The 18,810-nt window shown below is 34.4% G+C and overlaps 2 protein-coding genes across 3 annotated transcripts; one reads left to right on the forward strand and one right to left on the reverse strand.

The window, feature by feature from the left end:
- Window positions 1-2,313: 2,313 nt before the first annotated feature.
- On the reverse strand, window positions 2,314-3,663 carry LOC123229864 (24-methylenesterol C-methyltransferase 2). The gene has a single exon (XM_044655858.1). The coding sequence runs from the start codon at window positions 3,606-3,608 to the stop codon at window positions 2,529-2,531; it is 1,080 nt and encodes a 359-aa protein (XP_044511793.1). The 5' UTR covers window positions 3,609-3,663; the 3' UTR covers window positions 2,314-2,528.
- Window positions 3,664-8,799: 5,136 nt separating this feature from the next.
- On the forward strand, window positions 8,800-16,753 carry LOC123230185 (tetracycline resistance protein, class H). 2 transcript variants are annotated; one of them, XM_044656343.1, is made up of 14 exons: window positions 8,805-9,014; window positions 11,017-11,128; window positions 11,214-11,326; window positions 12,892-13,014; window positions 13,093-13,307; window positions 13,385-13,460; window positions 13,646-13,732; window positions 13,828-13,908; window positions 13,999-14,031; window positions 14,890-14,943; window positions 15,019-15,060; window positions 15,661-15,739; window positions 15,817-15,887; window positions 16,256-16,753. In XM_044656343.1, the coding sequence occupies exons 1-14, from the start codon at window positions 8,850-8,852 to the stop codon at window positions 16,346-16,348; spliced, it is 1,344 nt and encodes a 447-aa protein (XP_044512278.1). In that variant the 5' UTR covers window positions 8,805-8,849; the 3' UTR covers window positions 16,349-16,753. The 2 variants fall into 2 exon arrangements, with proteins under 2 accessions (XP_044512277.1, XP_044512278.1); XM_044656342.1 differs by lacking the exon at window positions 13,999-14,031 and having other exon boundaries at window positions 8,800-9,014; window positions 13,828-13,944.
- Window positions 16,754-18,810: the final 2,057 nt, after the last annotated feature.

Raw genomic sequence — 18,810 nt, forward strand, 5'->3', positions numbered from 1 at the left:
TAATGAAGGAGATTTTACTACTGGGAAAGGATAGGGCTTCAGAGAGAAACAGGGCGGAATGCAGATATGCTAAGTATTTATCAACATAATCTCAATAATCAGTAGTGGCGTCCACTCGTTTGGTTTGTGCATTATGTTACCGGTATTATTTGAATATCTTCACAGGAAAAAAAAAATATTTATTATGTAGCCCACTATGTCTCTTTTATTTTTCTTTTCCATTATTATTTGCAGAGAATATGTGTGATTTGTGTTGGGCCTGGAGACGAAAATTGTTTGTAAGACAAAAAAGCCCAAATTGGGATCGAATCATGCATTATAAGGGGCAAACGGGCTAATATCCTAACACGATTGTATTATAACTGAACTACAGTCTCCAATTTGAGTTTAAGTTGAACCAAATGAATTTGAAAACAAGATTGGGTTTGTTTTTATATAACGTGCCAAGTTCAAATAAATTTGAAATTTGAAGTTTGAACATACTCAAACCGAATAAAAAAAATTATTTTTGAACCAAATTTAAATTTTAACTTGTTGATTTCAAGCTAATATTTCCGTGTTTTAACTAACCTCAAATTTAACCTTATTCAAGTGCAGGTAGGATTAAGGGTGGATTTCATATGAATTGAGATGAGTCTAAGACCGACTCAAGCTCAGATCGAAACCATAATACTTGCATCAAGCTTGCTCAAGTTAGTGCATAGTATCACTGAAGGGTGTTGTCGGAATGAACAATATTATTAAAAAGATGAACAAATGAATCAATCTGAACCAGACTACAAAGTTTAAGCTCCAACTCAAAGTGATTTGTTAAAGATAAACTATAGACTCAATCCTACTCAAACCCAAATCGAATTCGCCCCTAAACAGATCAAATCCAACCCTAACTGTGGCATTTACAGCTCTGTCTTCCTTTAGGATTTAAAGCAAATTTATGATAACAAATCCGAAACATGATAATTTGCATTTCTAACTAATGTCATTGCAGATGGTGATTCCTTCCCAATTCATAAAAGAGCCAAAATCCTATATTTCTCAATTTCATTACACTCGTTGTGCAGGTCACCTGAAACCAATAATTCCACTATACTCTTTAACACTTCCCAGCCATAACCTGATCGAAAGTTGAGAACAACTACCGTGCCAGTTTCAAATATCAGTTTTAAAACTAAGGATTACCCTTCGTCTATTTCTCTTCACTGTCTTAAATTCAACAGAGCCTCTTCTCCCACCTGCCTTAATATTCAGTGTCTATAATATGCAAATTCAAGGCCATGTGCAGCAATCACTGATACAGAAGATCCATTCAATATTGACAAACTTCAGAATACTTTTTATCCAAAAAATCTAAAATCTAAAGCGAAACCCTTTTACTGATGGATACAATCTAATTAAAAAACTTAAACAATATTCCAATTATAATGACAATTTGGACGGAATCGCAATCTGACAATGACAATTGATGACAGCTAGAAAAGTATATTATAATAGAAAGTTGAAACAGATTCTTGATAAAATATCAAGGCTTAATCTTAAGAACCAGAAAATGACACAATTGCGTCCAAGCCATGCTGATTTTATCCAGACCTAACCCAAACAAAACCGAATTCAAAATCATTTTGAATCTAAAAGAGTTAGTTCAAAATACAAACTAAGACTCAAACTTAACTCAGAAACATTATTCAAATTCACTCAAACTCGGCTCACTCAATCTAAACTTAGATTTCAAGTTTGAAAAACTGTCCAACTGCAAGAGATTGAGAGCCTTAGTAACAGGACACAAGGAAGAAACAATCTCGTAAGATCCAAAGTAAGAAATGGTCCACATGTCCCTCCAATATCTAGCCCTTCAAGGCCTAAAAACCACAGCATAATATGACAAAAATCACAAAAGCTGAAAAGATTTGGCGGGATATTTATTTATTGACTTCATAAATATAACTCTGTACCCAGTGGTCGCCACCTAAGCATTTCACATAAAGGCCTAAACGCTCCATGTGCGTCTGTGTCATATACTAGTACTACACTCTTCTTCTCCTCACAACCAACTTTCCCCCCTTTCTCACCTGCACATACTTCCAAGAATCCCACCCTAATAGATCATAGATCTACACCGTTTATTTTTAGCTTGACGGAAAATCCCAGAAGGAGATTCTTTAGATAAAACCAGCTTTTATTTCCCTTTTTAATGGGTTCTTCATCCTGTTCACAGCTTAATGCCGTTCCTCAACAATCACAGATCCTGCAACTCCACTCTAACTGTTCAAACACAACACTCTAAATCCATAATCCAACTGTTTTGAAAAAAAAGTATTGAAGTCAAGAAGTCATAAAGAGACCTCTCCCTTACCATGTCACATCATTTTAAGATTAAAATCCAACAACAGAATTTAAATCAATTTTAGAAAGAAAGGGATACATGGTGATGATTTTAAGTAAATTAACAGGAAAAACAAAACCCTAGAAAAAAATTAGGTAAAAACAACTAAGAGATGCTCCAAAACACACCTCAGAACATTTGGCTACGATCAAGATTTGGGAGCCTCAGGCTTTCTGAGGAGAATCATGTGCATCGGAGTGAAAATTCCGGTTTCGCCACCTTTGGTTAAATAGTCAGCTGTCTTGAAAAGCATCTCATGAACATCAACGGTTCCCTTTGGTGCAATCCCCAAAGCGGCGAGTACCGTAACCAGAATGTGATTCCTCCAGTAAGCGATCCTGCCCATCTTCAGTCTGGTCCACCATGGCTGAGCAGGTGGTTTAGCCAGATCATTCTCCTTCACCACTTCAAACCCAACTTTTTTAGCCGTCCGGGCAATGTCAGCGTAGCTTCTAAGTCCAGGCAAAGCGTCTCCTCTCTCAATTCCTTGAATGATCTCAACGTGTTCAGGGTTGTCTCCTCTGTATTTGTCAGTTGTAACCCACTCGTAGGAGACGTAGAGAGATCCAGGCTTCAAAACCCTAAACACCTCCGCATATACATCTTCAAGCTTCGGCGCGTGACATGTAGCTTCGATGGAGTACGCGCCGTCGAAGCTGTTGTCAGAGAACGGCATCTCAAGAAAATTCCCACAAACAACCTCACAAAGCGAATCTAAACCCGCTTTCTTGTTATGCAAACGAGCGCGATTCACCTGGTAGTCATTGATTGTGATGCCCACAACTTTAGCCCGCGAGTGGGCGGCGATGGCACGCATTGGCCCACCAACGCCGCATCCGACGTCCAGAATACGCTGTCCAGGGTTGACATCGATGAGATCGACGGCCATCTCTTCGTGGAGGCGCGTGGCATCACGATGGGACTTACCAGGGATTGAAGGAGAGAAATGAAAGGACTGGCCCCATCCCCATTCGTAAATGTCTGTAACTAAGTTATAAAAAGTATCCACGAAATCTGGAACTTTATCGGCGGTCTCGATCTCTTTGGGGCGGCGGAAGAAAGACCAGTATTGCTTGTAATTGTCTTGGACTTTCTCGGCCGAGATTGAACCACCCGATAGATCGACAGCTCGTTTGCCCTTTTGTTCAGCAGGGCCTAAAATACAAACAAACCAGAAGAGACCACCGGCTAGGAGAGCCCCAGTAAAGAAGAGAGCAAGAGAGTCCATTAAAGTGATCAGTGAAACAGGAAGAGAGAACGTGTAGGGGTTTAAGTAGACTGGAAAAAAACCACGCGCTTTGACCGTGACAAGTTGCTTTATACCACGAGCACGTGGAACCCAGCACAAGGATGTACATTTACAATTAAACCCTCTTTCTCAGCACAAGTATGGCTCGAATTTCAACATAACATTATATATTTTGACGTTTTTAGTTTTAACATCATCTACTCTAACTAATCCAAAAAAATTGATGTTTGAACTTAAATTAATCACTTAAAATTCAAATAGAAATTGGAATATTTGAGCCCAATTTAATTCAAATCTTATGGATAATATGCTTGAAAGATGATTTCATGATTTGTTCTTGCCACAAGATTTTTTGGATTCTGATTTGTCGAAATCCATAACGTGTGATACGTATCTCACTTTTGACATTCTGATCTCTTGGCACAAAACTTTTAAGACCATACCGAAGTCTGTAGGATTCATTACATGTGATTCTTTCTCTGTGGGATATTTTGTTAGAAAATGAACTAAACTGAAGGCACAGATCTAATGTTCAATTGCATTCATTCATTTTCTGCAAGAATCTGTTAATATCGCTCCAATATTTTTTCTCACATGCTTGACAGACATAGTTAATGCCCGAACCCGGTTCTGAACAGCTCAAGTGGTAGATTTGGGTCAAATTTGATTGAACAAATGAACTGATTGAATCTAATATTATAACAAATATTTAATTAAACATACTTATGAATTTTGTTTTATGTTAAAACAGATTTAAATATAACTTAAGACAATAAAGTAAATGGAATGGGGATGGGGAGGAGTATCTCATATCTTACAATTGTTCGAGTTTAACCGATTGTAAAATCTTGAACTTAATGATTTAATTGAATTGATCTAACCATTAAATAACAAATTAGCACAGTTTTTTGGTTCTACCCTTGATTGATTTATTTTAATGGCTAATATCAATTTAAAACTTGACCTTAATCATTAACCATTAGATCTTAATTAAATGTTCAGATTCTAAAATTAAGTGGTAAAATGGTATTACAAGAGTCATAATAACAAAACACTTAACATTTCTCTCCTTCAAAGAAAAGAGTTAAGTCAAATGTCTTGATGTAGACTTGATATTCAACTTAAATAATTCAAACTTAAGTTGGGTAACCCCAATTTAAGTTTAAGCCAATTAAACTTAAATCTAACAAATTTTTGAAAACTTATTGACATATTTATCCTTTTTGAGTAATTTTTCTTCCTCAATTTTTTTGATAATTTTTTTTCTTTTAAGCAATTTCTCACGCAACCTCATCCACAATTCAAGCAACCCAAAGTTTAAGTTTTTAAATTTGGGCCAAGTTTGAGTTCATCTTTCTATCTCATTTAATTGAGTTAAATCCACTCCAGCTTGAGAAACTATGGCTGTGGCCCTGAGTCTGTGGTGGGAAGAATCCATTGTTCGATTCTCCCTTTGTTAAACAACTTAGCTATGCTTATGTTGTAATTGTACATTGTTAATTTATTACAGTGACTTGCTTCTAAAATTTACAGGTTTGTCTTGTCGAACTGCCCCGCAGACATACAACAGTAGTTGCAAATGGACAATATATGAAACAATTTTGTACTACTCCGTTCAAAGTTAGCCGGCGGTGGCTATCTTTATTATCCCAACTCCCAACTTGTACATAAGACATTGATGATTTAATCATTTGGATTTCTTCATGACTACTTCTCGACGGATAATTCCTCTTATTCTATATATCTTTTTTCTTTTTCTCATCAAACAATTAGACATCTTGTTGGATATTACTGTTTATTATTTAAATTGACTCAGACACAAGCTTCCCCTTTCATATTCAAGCCTAACTCAAACTTCTATCCAGTTACTTTGTTCAAACCAGTAGCAGCTAGGTAGCAAACAGTTTTCAGGTAAACAGTTTGCCTTTCAGATGGGTTTGAGTTGTGTTGTGTTGCGTTGGCTTACCACTCTCATGGAACCTTAATAATAAAGCTTCTTTCGCTTTGCTGTACTTCATTTTCCTGGAAAAATTAAAAAGACAGTCCAAAAGATACTCTGTTTTGCCTTTCGATCTGTGAAATGTGAACATCTTTCATCTTTATTTTCCTTTATGACATGAAAAGTGGTCAGGAATATCCCATCTTCATCTTCTTTTCATAAATAAATGAAATCCCCGGTCCATTTCCCCATTTATTCTTTAGCCCCATGGAAAAAAAAAATGAATTTTTCAATTAAAAAAAAATCTCTATAGGGCCACTTAGTCTTTAAAAAGTTGGGATGTTTTCCAAGGTGAAAAATGTCTTATACAATTGAGAATCATTATTTTTCATACGTGAATACCTTTTAAAAAAAAAAAATGGGGATGTGATTCTTATTGAGCCCATAACGCTGTTAATTATAAATTAATTAGAATAGATTCGAATTAAATTGAATCCAAACAAAAATCAATTTTACTTTGATTTGAATCTAAAATAATTAATTTAAAATTAAATTTAGTTTGTTTAAATTGTTAAAAAAGTATAATCATTAGTGAATTAGTATTTTAGGGCAACAACACAAATGTAGCGAGAGAATTAGAGTTGAATTGAGTTCAAACAAAAATTTATTTAAACTAGAACTCAACTTATTTAAGTTAAATATTGATCTAAACATAGGTAACTTTGATAGAATCTATTCCTAGAATAGTAATTGATCTATAAGATAACAATTTTTTTTTTCTTTGAACTTTACATGAGGATAAGGGTATATTTAAGTTAAATCAAATTTAAGTTGAAATTTCAACTTAGCAACTCATTTTTCTTTAGTAATATTGTTCATTCATTTGACGATATTATTTATCTTATCAATAATATTTTAATAATATTATACATTAATTCTAACTAAGAATTATATATGAATTTAAACTGAATTTAAACTGTCTATAAATCTCAACTAAAATTGAATCTCTCAATACGAAGAGAAAAAAGATTCATAGAGGAGAGAGATAACTATCATAGAACTACCATTATTAAGAAAAGGGAGTCAAATGACTTGGCCCTTCTACTCATGGCCATGCACAAGCTAAACTCCAAATATGAATGAGGCTGACATGACCACCAAGAACCTATAGATTTTGATCATCCTTGCGACCCACTGAAGACCCCAAATAACGCATGGATTTCATAGCTGTCATTGTAACAGGAAATATCAGACTCTTGTTGCATTCAGGGATAAGAACAAGAGTCAATCTCATAGGATTGAGTAAGGTTGGGCCACTAGATAATTTTTTCAGAGCTCCACCGATTAGGTATGTTTGTTGGTTACATGCTTACATGGGTGAATTTACTTTGGTAATTAAATGTTTTACAAGCCCAACTAGCTACCCCAGACTTTGCTGGACTAAACCTCTAGCCATTGATCCAGACGTTTGAGAAATAACAATTTCCTCTTCTTATACTGTTCTTTTTGACTTTAACAGATTTACTTAATAAAATGTATGAGAATTTACGTAGATTAAAACTTAGTTCATTTATTTGATAATATTGTTTGTTTTATTAGTGATAGTGTTTATCCTATCGGCTATGTATTATCACTTCGATTCAAACTTAGACTGGTCCTAGACTTAGCTCGACTCAACCCCCTAAGAATAATTTTTTGGGCATCATGGAGATAAGTGATGTAGGTCCATGGCATTGTTCTTTGGTCATATATGGCCGGCTATTATTCATATTTTCTGTTTAATGGTTTACAGAGCTGGGCCTGAGAGGTAAGTCTCTCTATTTGCTGTACAATGAATACCCATATTTGCGATACATTGTCCTCTTTGTTTCGAAATTGGGTTTGGGTTCAAACTAATCCGAATGGCAAAAATGGACTCAATGAAATTAGGTTGGATTCATTCTAACCCAGTGGGAAATAAGGCTTAGTATGAGTTAAATCAACTTAGACTCAATTCAGTGTTTAATTTGAACGAATTGAGCCGAAATAGGGGTAGCAACCTCAACTTAAGATCAAGACAAGTCAACTTGATTCTGCCAAATTATTAAAAAGTCAATATATTCATCATTTACGATAATTTTTATTTTTTTAAATGTTTTTTTTGGATGATTTTTCTTCTTCTATTTTTTACGCCCTTCTTCTTCTCAAGAACCAACTTCTCCCGCAAACTCATTGTTAGTTCAAGTGAGTTGAGTTCAAATTAATCATTTTAAATTCGAGTTAATAATTATTTAGATTCAATTCGATTTGGTTTGCACCCATTTTTAATAGCAAAAATAAACTTCATATTCAGCTTTAATGATATTAGTTATTCTATTATCAGTTCTTAGATGATATTGTATATTAATTAAAATTAAATATTATGAATTTGATTTAAACTTAAACCGACTCCAAACTTGGCTTGGATATATAAAAACGCAATGCCTGGGTACTCCGGTTGTATCAAATGCTCTTTGTCAAAAGGGATATATAAAAAAAAATGCCTAGATACTGTTTGTCTAAAGCACCTGAAGAAAAACTGAATAAAAATGCTGCTGCTCGTGGGTCCCAGCCAAAACAGTCGCAATGAAAGTGAGATTGCTAATTAACTATAGTTTGCTTCGGCTAATTAGGTGTTTGATTGCGGCCTAAATGAATCTTGTACGTTTCAATGCGTAGTGCATAGTGCACGCGTCCAAAGGGCCCCGGATTTTGAACTTTGAGGCTGAATCCTTGATGAACTTACAAGCTACGCATCCTTTAATATTTTTCTCACTTCTTTTTTTTTTCTTTATTGTTCTTTATTTTCACCTTTGAAGCTTTCAATTGATTGGATTGGCCGGATGCATAAGCTGAGGAAGACTTTCAAATTCTTTTGAGACCATTTTGGGGTCTAGTTAGCCAAAGGGGTGGAATAGAATGCTCAAATTTAACCAAATTAGTATCGATTTGATTAATATATATTCTGTCAACAATTTTTGATGTCTCCTATTAATTCAAATCAATTTAAACTTAAACTTGAATACCTATTTAAGGTTTGAATCAAATTCAAGTCAATCCATATTTAGGTTAAATTCGATTTAAATCCAATTGGCTAATCACTCTCTACCCGTCACCTGCTGTGTCGCTTTTTACAGAGTGCTAGCAACACAATTACCACGAGAGCGACATCGCATAACAGTGGCAAGCATACACTTTACTTGTTCCTTAAATAGCCAGTCTTTCTTGCTTTTAGTGATATTAAGGTAGGTAGTCAGAGAAACATGGAGAAGACATTCGGGTTGAGCCACCTTTTCATGACCATTTTTCTGCATCACTTCTCCACGTTCATGGTGATCCCCGCCATCACCGACGTCACAATGACCGCGCTTTGTCCTGGAAGAGATGAATGTTCATTAGCCATTTACCTCACCGGATTTCAACAAGCGGTATCTAAATCTTTCTCTTCGCCCATTTAAAGTTTTTGCCCTGTTTTGCGTTCTAGTTTTCCGCTTTATTTATCTGTTCATCATTTTTTCGTTTCTCCTGGAACGAAGCTTCATGCATGATTCACGAACTTAATTAAATTAGTTTATGGCTTCACTGGTATGGCGCAGCTGAAATTTTGATTATTATATATATACTTCATTACGTCTGAATTAATCTTCAATTAATGATGATAAATAATTAAATAGAGGAGATAAAGATACAAAATATTAAACTTGTTGCAAAACATAGGTATATGTTCATGCCAAGGACACAGGATTTTTAGTCCATATAAATTTAACATCACTTTTCTTGTCTTTTAAACGTAATATTTCATAACTTTAAATACTCTATTATGTACAGACTGATATAATAACATCTATAATAATATTATTTGTAAAAATAATATCAAATACTTTATTCAAATAGTGGTGGAAGAAGAGGTGGTGGTCAAAGTCACGTGACCTTCTTGATTACTTTTATAGCATTATTTAAAATATTTATAAAAAATATTAAAGTTTTTATTATCCTTTTTACGTTTGTTATTTCTTTATTAACTCTAATATTTTATTATTATTCAAACTATAACTCACAAATTTTATCTATGGCTTTGTCTCAATTTTTAGTCCTTTAATTAAAAATTGTGATATAAAAATCTTATATCAAATATAAATAGGGGTGGGTTTTGTATCAATATAAATTTATTTATTTATTTTTTATTAGACATTTTTAAGGATATAACTGGTTAGATGAAAGAATTGATCTTGGACCTTACATAAACGACAAAGTTCAAATAGACAACCCCCACCGAAGGCAACAATAAATAATATATCTCAACTCTTCATATGAAATTTCCGTTGAGTTTCCCTTGTCATGCTTTTTGGTATATGCGGACAAATTACAAAAGGCCGAAGGAAAGCTCCAAGGCTAGTGAACTTCCTCTCTTGGTCGTCACATAACCAATATTATTATGACTCGGTGCTTTTATTTACAGCTCCGTCGTCTTATGTTGTGAAATACAAAGTTGCTTTTGAAATTTTCACCATAGCTAGCTATTGCATTCTCCACCCCAACAGCTTACAAGATAAGCAAAGAATATTTCCCATTTATGTCAAAGCCCAGACTTTCACGCTTTGTTATTAACACCGTTTATTCGTCTTCTTTCCTCTTTGCTCCGGTTAATTCTATCGCCATTCTAAAATAAGTTTATACTTTGTTGTTGGCCGTCCGCGTACGCTATACACAAACCTCTATATAAAACTAAAGCCACCACTATTTCCACTATAGGCCAGATCCCACTTTGGTTGTCTAGTGTTAGCTTTGGGAATACATTAAAAGGATTATTGGTAGGGTTGGATTTAATCTAAACTACTCGAATTTCAATTAAACAATTTGAGTTTAAGTTAATAATTACAATTGTTTTCATAATTGAGTTTCAATTTTTAAATATGACGTGACTCTTTTAAATTTAAAATGATCTTGAGTTTGACATTTTTTGGATTTACTTTAGGTCGAATCAAATATTAGTTATTAAGTGTCACACTATTCTTTTATTTATGGGCATTGATATTGACATAGATATTATATGTAGATGGCTCTATGTGTTTAATGACAACAATTTTTTTTTGTTATATTGAATTTAATCACTTACAGAGCTTGCATAACAAAGTAAATCATGCATGTTGTACCTTGTATGGAAGCGTGAAAAAGATGCACTTGCTTATGAAAAAAAAAAAAAATCTGGGTCAGATATCTGTAGGGGTGGAACTGGCATTAGAATCCAAACAAATTAGTTCATCTCCCCTATTGGAACCAAAACTTACTCAGGAGAAGCCAGTTTCAGATAGGAAACAAAACCGACAGTCAAATACCTGATAGTTACGATTTCAGTTTGGTTTTTTGCACACCCCTTAATTTACACAATCACATTTTCTTATTCATTTCATTTTGCATTTGTAAATGTAGATTACTGGAGTGGGAACTCTTGTGATGATGCCTTTGGTGGGAAATCTCTCTGACAAATATGGAAGGAAAGCTTTGCTCACGGTTCCATTCTGTCTCACCATTTTTCCATTAGGTTCTTATGCAAACTGCAACCCTATTTCACTCTACAGATATTATTCTTTGTTTCTTATAATTTGACAGTGGCATTTTGTTTATAGCCATATTGGCATACAGCAGGACGACGGGCTTCTTCTATGCGTACTACATTCTCAGGACTCTCACTGCCATGGTTTGTGAAGGAAGCGTACATTGCCTTTCCCTTGCTTATGTGGTAATTTTTCAACTCGCTTATTATATTTGGTAACTATTGCATCGCTCTTAGGGTGTTAGGTTTCCTAACGTGGTCAATAACCCTGAGAAGAGACTAAATAAGAGTGTATTTGAATTAAGGCCAAACGACTATTTCCCACCCAAGGTATGCTGTAATAACAAGTTTCTACCCTTTAACTATGGAAACACCAAACACCCACTCATAGCTGGTTAGATTTAACAAAACTCTAACGGTGGTAAATTTAATCTCATTTTTCCCTCTAAAAGTTTAAAAACTAACATTTTTTCCCTAAGCTAAGTTTGAAAAGATTGCATTTTCCCCCCTAAGGTTTATTTCCAAACCCTTCTCTGTTGCTTTCTCTGGTGCCATCACCGACCGTCTTCCCCTCCCAACGGTTTCTCTTCCACCGACGACCCCTCTTAACTCGACCTCAACGCATTCGATGCAGAGAGAAGCCGTCTGGGAAGAGAAATCGTCTTCCCAGAGGACGACGAGTCGTCTCGTCGTCTTGTCTTCTTCTGGGAAGACGTCGTCTTCCCAGACGATGACGACGACTGGGAAGACGAAGAACTTCGTCTTCCCCGACGAAGTTTTTCGTCTTCCACAGTTTCTCCGACTCCGATTGGAAGTCCAAATGGGAGGAAAGAGATCTCCGAAAGGTGAGGATACTTCGGGAGGGAGAGACCGTCAGCAATGGAGCCGGAGACCTTCGGCAATGCTTCGGGAGGGTGAAACTGTGATTTTTTAAAACTTAGGCTGGGGGGAATTTTAGTTTTTAAAGTTTAGGGGGGTAAAATATATTCTATTTTAGTTTATTTTTAATATTCTAGAGAAAATAACGATTTTACCCTTATCATCATTAGGGTTTTGTTAAATCTAACCGACCATGGGTGAGTGTTTGGTGTTTCCAAGTTAAAGGGTGGAAACTTGTCATTACAGCATACCTTGGGTGGGAAATAGTTGTTTGGCCTTGAATTAATGTGAGTTTAAATTACGGTTGAATTTGATGAGTTTTGAATGATACGAGTTTGAGTTTGAGTTTAATATGATTGGTGATGCTTGAGTTTGGTATTATAGAAATGAGTTAAGCCAAACTTGATAAATTTAAAATAATATAATTAATTGAATAATTTGATGTAAAATTGATTTATATATTTATCAAATCAATAATACTGTTTACTATTTTCATGATATTGTTTATCTCCTAATGATTATCTGATGATACTATATACTAACTCGAATGAGTTCCAATAAGCTATTGTAACTTTGATCCAAGGTCAAGTTGACCTAATTTAACTCATTTTGATCAAGTTACTTAGAAAAAGGATGTCATTTTGGGCTTCACACGTCATAACGCTGGTCATTTTATCCGTATACACCGGCTGTTTGCGAATCTATGGAACTGAATAGCTCTAACTCGACCCATGTTTACAAATTCGAACTATAATGGAGGTCGATACTGCTCGGCTGGAATTCACGCTTAGACCAGATATATTCAATTGCAATAGGCCCGTGAGGATTTTATTTGCCGAAACACAACGTTTTTTTTTTTTTTTAATTTTCAGGCGGACAATGTTCCAGAAGGGCGACGAGCTTCTGTGTTTGGAATATTAGCAGGGATTGGATCTTGTGCTTTCGTCTGTGGAAACATATCCACTCGTTTCCTCACCACTTCCTCAACTTTCCAGGTATTTTTCACTCTCTGATCTTTCTTTCTTTTGTTAATTTCATAGCATGAATCTGTTGAATTCGATTTGCTTTATCAGGTTGCTACATCAGTAGCTATTGTAGCTGCATTGTATATGAGGATTCTCCTCCCGGATTCAATCAGGAGTGATCATGAACGTCTTAAGACTCCGATACTCTCAAAGGGGAAAGCAGCCATTAGTTGTCCAGTGGAAGAGAAAGATTCAACTAACAAAGTTCAACTATTTCAAGGACTCCCTTCTATTCAGGATGCGGTCTTCTTGTTGAAGAGCAGGTCAATTGAAAATGCTTACATTTTGATATTGATAATTTCGATTTGCTAGTTACTGACGTCACATATCGAATTTCCAGCACAATATTTTCACAGGCTGCGGTGGTAGCATTTTTCAGTAATCTTGCCGATCTTGGTCTCCATGCTTCAACGCTGGTACATTTACTTTGCCAAACAAATGAAAATGAGTTGGGTTTATACTAGACTGAACTATGTTTGCCAAGGGGGTAAACAGTGTTTTCGGGCAAATCCACCCCTAATTAGCAAGTTGTCAAGTGCTGTGTGTTATGCACATAATGACATGTATGGGGATGGATTTGATTTTAATGTTTTCTGTGCAGTATTACCTAAAGGCCAAGTTTCACTTCAACAAGAATCAGTTTGCTGACTTAATGGTGATTTCAGGGATTGCAGGGGCTATATCTCAGGTTTTCCTTGCATTGATTAGCACCGATCATGATTGCTGATCCTTTGGATTATTGTTCTTCTATTTGTGGATCTGAGAAGTGAAACATTTTTGCAGCTACTTCTGATGCCCATATTGGCTCCTGTTCTAGGAGAGGAGAGACTGCTTTCTATCGGACTCCTATTTAACTGTGCTCATGTGTGTAGCTTGCCGCCTTCTCACTTGCAGAAAAATGTATTTATAACACTTAAAACTTCCCTGTTTGACAATTTATCGGTTTGAATGCAGATGTTTCTTTACAGTGTTGCGTGGTCCAGCTGGGTACTTTTCCTTTGCTACTTCACTGACAATCACAAGTTTCTCAATTCTCTGGACTGTCTGTTTTAAGTTCTTTTTCACAAAATATTGATAATTACTAATTATATTGTTTTGATTTGAGCTAACAACGCTTAGAGATATCTAATTATCTTTTTTTTTTTTTTCTATTATAGGGATATAGTTTCTAGATTTTCTATTAAATGGATTAAATTTTTATTATATTCTATTGACTGTACTGAATTATCACCTGACTTTCAATGACTTTAAATATAAATGACATGACATTTTTTTCTGTTAGAAAAGTTGATGTGGTCATTTTTGTTTATTAACGTAGACATTTTATGTGATGACTTGAGCATTATGTCTTTTTTACAACTTCTCTATTATATTTCAAATACAAAACAATAAATTAATTTTGATTAGGTTTTGCTTATTTTGAGTAGGTTTGGGTGGATTTTGTAGTTTTTTGTTTAGATAAATTTGGGAAGCTAAGTTAATTTAGAAATTTTGTGGGTTGTAATTGTCCACATTAATTTTAAAATTCTCCACGTCCGGCAAGTATTATCCCAGTAGTCATTTCAAAATGTATACAATATTTCATGTTATTAATTTGTAATAACTTTAAAGGTCAGACATGTTTTTGTTTGTACAAATACAAATTTAGTTTCTTTAATAAGAAAATTAGAAAATTCAGTTGCTTCAATAGGAAAAAACAAAGTCCGGACCCCTCAAATACAAAAAAAAGTGATAATTCAGTACCTCCCTTGGTTGTCATCTCCTACGATTTTAGTATTAAACTCTAGATAACTTCAGCTACATCTTACTGATTATCATTCATTGTTAACATTTTGAATATGACAGGTTCCTTATGCAGCTGCTGTATTCTCTGTTTTGTTTGTATTCTCACAGCCATGCGTAAGTTCCTCACTGCATTTGTCATCACAAACTTTGGATTCAGAATTGAACTTTGAGTCCTTTTTTAATGTGCAGATGCGGACCATTGTATCTAAACAAGTTGGGCCCTGTGAGCAGGTATTTATGTTAGCCTTTTTTTGCACTGCATGAGCATTTCTTGATCAACATTAGACTTGAAATGAATATATTCATAACAGACTGAGTCAGTGCAAGCAAATAAGAAATCGGTAATGAGCAAGAGTTGATTTTAAAATGGTTCAGACTGTTACTTGAAAGTCTACATTCACCGTTATGTTTTATGATTTAGCAATGTAACAATGTGTGTGTTAAAATTGGCGTTGTCAATGTCAAGTCCCTTTTATACTCCAATTCCATGGATAATTCTGATTTTAAAGGAAGTGATTACTTTCTCATAATTATATGTGATTGAATGGGAATATAATCCTATAAATATAGGAAACTGAGTTTGGCAGATTTGAAGATCATGAGAATGGTTGAATATGTCAAGTCCCACCCTTTCTACTATTGTCAAATGAAAAGGACTTTAACCCACATTATGAGTAGACCTACAAGTAGATAACATGGTTAACCCTTGTGTACAATTTGTATGACTAATCATCTATTTAGTGTCATTTTCATGAGTTTGATTTAGGAGGATTTTGATCAATCTGTTTGCCATGTTAAACTAGTCTTTTTATTGTAATTTTTTTAATTCAGGGGAAGGCTCAAGGCTGCATTTCGGGCATATGTTCATTGGCTGGTATTATCTCTCCCTTAGCTTTCTCCCCCCTAACAGGTGAATACAGATTCATCATTGTGTAAATTCAAGGCTTAATTTAAATTCAGACTAATGCATTCATACTTTTCTTTCAGCTCTATTCCTCTCTGAACGAGCACCCTTCAATTTCCCTGGTTTCAGTATTATGTGCACTGGATTTGTTTCGGTAATAAGCTTTTTACTCTCTATTGAAAATTTTGTTGATTGCCCTTTACTTAAATAATTATTTAAAATAATAATCAAAACAATTTTGATAATTCATCATTAAATATATAATCTGAATTACTTTAATATAAAAAAAATTTGACTTGATGGTGCGCACGCTCTATTAATATAATCAGATATTGTAAAAGTTTTTATCTTCCATGTCTGCTGGTGGTTCTCCACTTTCTGCTAAAGCTGAGAACCAAGTTCTTGGGGTTTGATTGGGGTAAACAGTGAACTGGGGAGCTTTCAACAATTCAACCACGGTCCAATTGCAATTCCCGATTTTGGGAACCATGCTTACATGCATATCTGGAAAATTTTGTGCAGATGATAGCCTTCATTCAGAGTATCATGATAAGGGCAGCTCCTCGAATCCCACTTGAGAGAGTCAGCGGCTGCAACACTGATGCTCTGGCCTAGTGGCAGGGATGTGCTCTTCCTGCTGGGCCTCATTATATTCTAAATCTTACAGTGAGGCCAGCATATAAAAGAGAAGTAGAGATTTTTACGTAGCATTTAAGTTATCAGACTAAGATTTCTGCAGCCAGGGATTTCTCAAAATGCTGGAGTCTAATTCTGGAAGCACTCCACCCCATTTTGACAATTCTGTGTTTTTGTATTATTTATATAGGCTAAAAAGATGTGGTCTGGCATGCAATGTTTTTGTATTTACAACTTGTTAAATATGAAATTTGATGGAAATGATAGTCATGGATCATTGCATAGAGATCAAAATTTGTATGAACGAATCAGTCTTGTGAAAGACACAGTGGGAATGAAATGTTTGTGATTAAAGTAGAATAACAATGAAATTTTATGGTTTAATGAAATGTTGGTCTGAGTTGACGTGTAAATGCAATTTAGCCTGATTGGATTGACCCGATGCGAAATAGTGTTTTAAAACCCAAACAATCAGAGGAATTGGTTTTGGTTCAACCAAAGCCTTGTAGCCATAAGTTGTGGAATGACTCCCTCCGGGTTGTACCGACAAGTCAGGCTATCGGGCAAACGATATCATGTTATGTTAGAATACAATTCTTTTTTTTTGTTATATATTGTTTTAATTTTTATTTAATTTGTCATGAAGTGTTTAAACACCAAATATCATTATATTGTAATTTTATTTGATTAAATATTATTATAATATTAATCTATTTTGTCATTGATTGAACCATTTTTATCAATTTTTTGAGTTAAACAGTGGTTGGACCGGCGATTCTCTTCCGGTTCCTTGTTTACATGGTTCAACAACTATTTCCGGTTCATATAAACAGAATTTAAAACAAAAATTCCCAAAAGCCCTAGCCCTAACAAACGCAGCAAGCCAACAATATAAATTAAACAACTGCTATATCAATATAATATAAAAACCATGGCTTTGAACCAGACGTTGTGTTCGCATATCTGAAATTAAATAGCCAATATGTTTATTAAAATAAACATTAATATCATAATATTTTTATTTATTTTGTGTGTATCTGTAATACTGTTAGTTTCATATTGTTTTTTACATGTTGACTGCATATCCTATATATAATATGATTTTATTGTTCAATAGCATACATTATATGTTATACATGAAGCCCGGAACAACCTAAATAATTGAACATGTGTAATGATTTCATGTGTTAAAATTGTAGTTATGATAATTGTGTTGAAATCTGAAACATGGTGGGATATACTTGTCTGAATTCTGAAAATCTGATTAGATTAATTGGTCAAATCGTTCTAATTAATTTAATTAGAATTGAATTTTAACGTAATTTATAATAATTTGATCTGATTCTTAAAATCTTAAATTAACCTGATCAAATTACTTAAGATCTTAAGCAACACTTTGACCGAATCAATATTGGGTAGAGACATAGGATTTGGGTTAGGCATCACATGATTAACAAGATTCCACAAGTTCATAGGTGTTTAGTTGAATTTCCTTCACCAGCCACCACCTGCATCTGCATGTCAGTTAGAAAGAAGCATATCTTCACATGCACGCTTCTTTTTCTCTTTTTTATAAGAAACAAACACGTGGAATCAGAGATCCTTTCTCTGTCTACACAAAATTAATTAATTACATGATATATTAATACCTAATTAAGAAGAAAAACATGCATTATTGAATAATCGAAATGTGTTATTTATGGTCAATTGTGAAGTTAGTAGATCACATATTCAATGTCAAACATATTAATTTTTTTTCTTTAATATCAATCTATCTATCATTCATTCATGCCTTCCAATTATTTTTTAACAACAAAACAAAATATTAATTAAACAAAAATAGAACATGATAATATTATCTCTGTAAATTCGAGTTAAACAATAGTAGATAGACTTCATTCAAATCATGCCAGCTCGTATGTATGTATGCCCCATAAATCACATCACACAGGTACGCAATCCTTCGATCTTGCTTGCTCAGTTTGTGGATGAAACTTGTAGGTCTTGTATTTAATGTGAAAGGATAATGACCCATTCACCATTAATCTTCATTTGCTTTCAATAATAAAGCCAACCACTCGTGTAAGCAAAGCTACCCATCACGTCTTCACGTCACATTCAAGCCATTGACTGACAGCTTTCAATCAAATTAACATTCTGCATTTTGCCTCCATTAGAGCTCAGCTTTCTTGCATACTTTCGTCATCTTCGTTCGTAAGTAGTTGATGAAATCGAACCAAGCTTATTCCCTTTTCAAACCTGCCCTTTATTTATGTATTTTGCCTTTACAAGCAAAGTCCACCTAGTAACATTTCCCACCCAGTGTTTGGACTACAACACTTTTACACCCATTAAATACATAAATCATACTTATCTACCAAAAACTTAATTTCACTAACAAAATTATCTACAATAACATAGATATAGAGTCTATTACTCTG

Source organism: Mangifera indica, chromosome 11 (genome assembly GCF_011075055.1).
Source record: "Mangifera indica cultivar Alphonso chromosome 11, CATAS_Mindica_2.1, whole genome shotgun sequence".
NCBI lineage: Eukaryota > Viridiplantae > Streptophyta > Magnoliopsida > Sapindales > Anacardiaceae > Mangifera > Mangifera indica.

What these genes read in the sequence shown, in the direction of transcription:
- LOC123229864 (XM_044655858.1), bottom strand. Translation starts at nt 3,608, where the DNA reads ATGGACTCTCTTGCTCTCTTCTTTACTGGGGCTCTCCTAGCCGGTGGT.
- LOC123230185 (XM_044656342.1), top strand. Translation starts at nt 8,850, where the DNA reads ATGGAGAAGACATTCGGGTTGAGCCACCTTTTCATGACCATTTTTCTG. An exon ending in TCACCGGATTTCAACAAGCG is followed by an intron (nt 9,015 to 11,016) that starts GTATCTAAATCT and finishes TTGTAAATGTAG; the next exon opens with ATTACTGGAGTGGGAACTCT. An exon ending in AGCTTTCTCCCCCCTAACAG is followed by an intron (nt 15,740 to 15,816) that starts GTGAATACAGAT and finishes CTTTTCTTTCAG; the next exon opens with CTCTATTCCTCTCTGAACGA.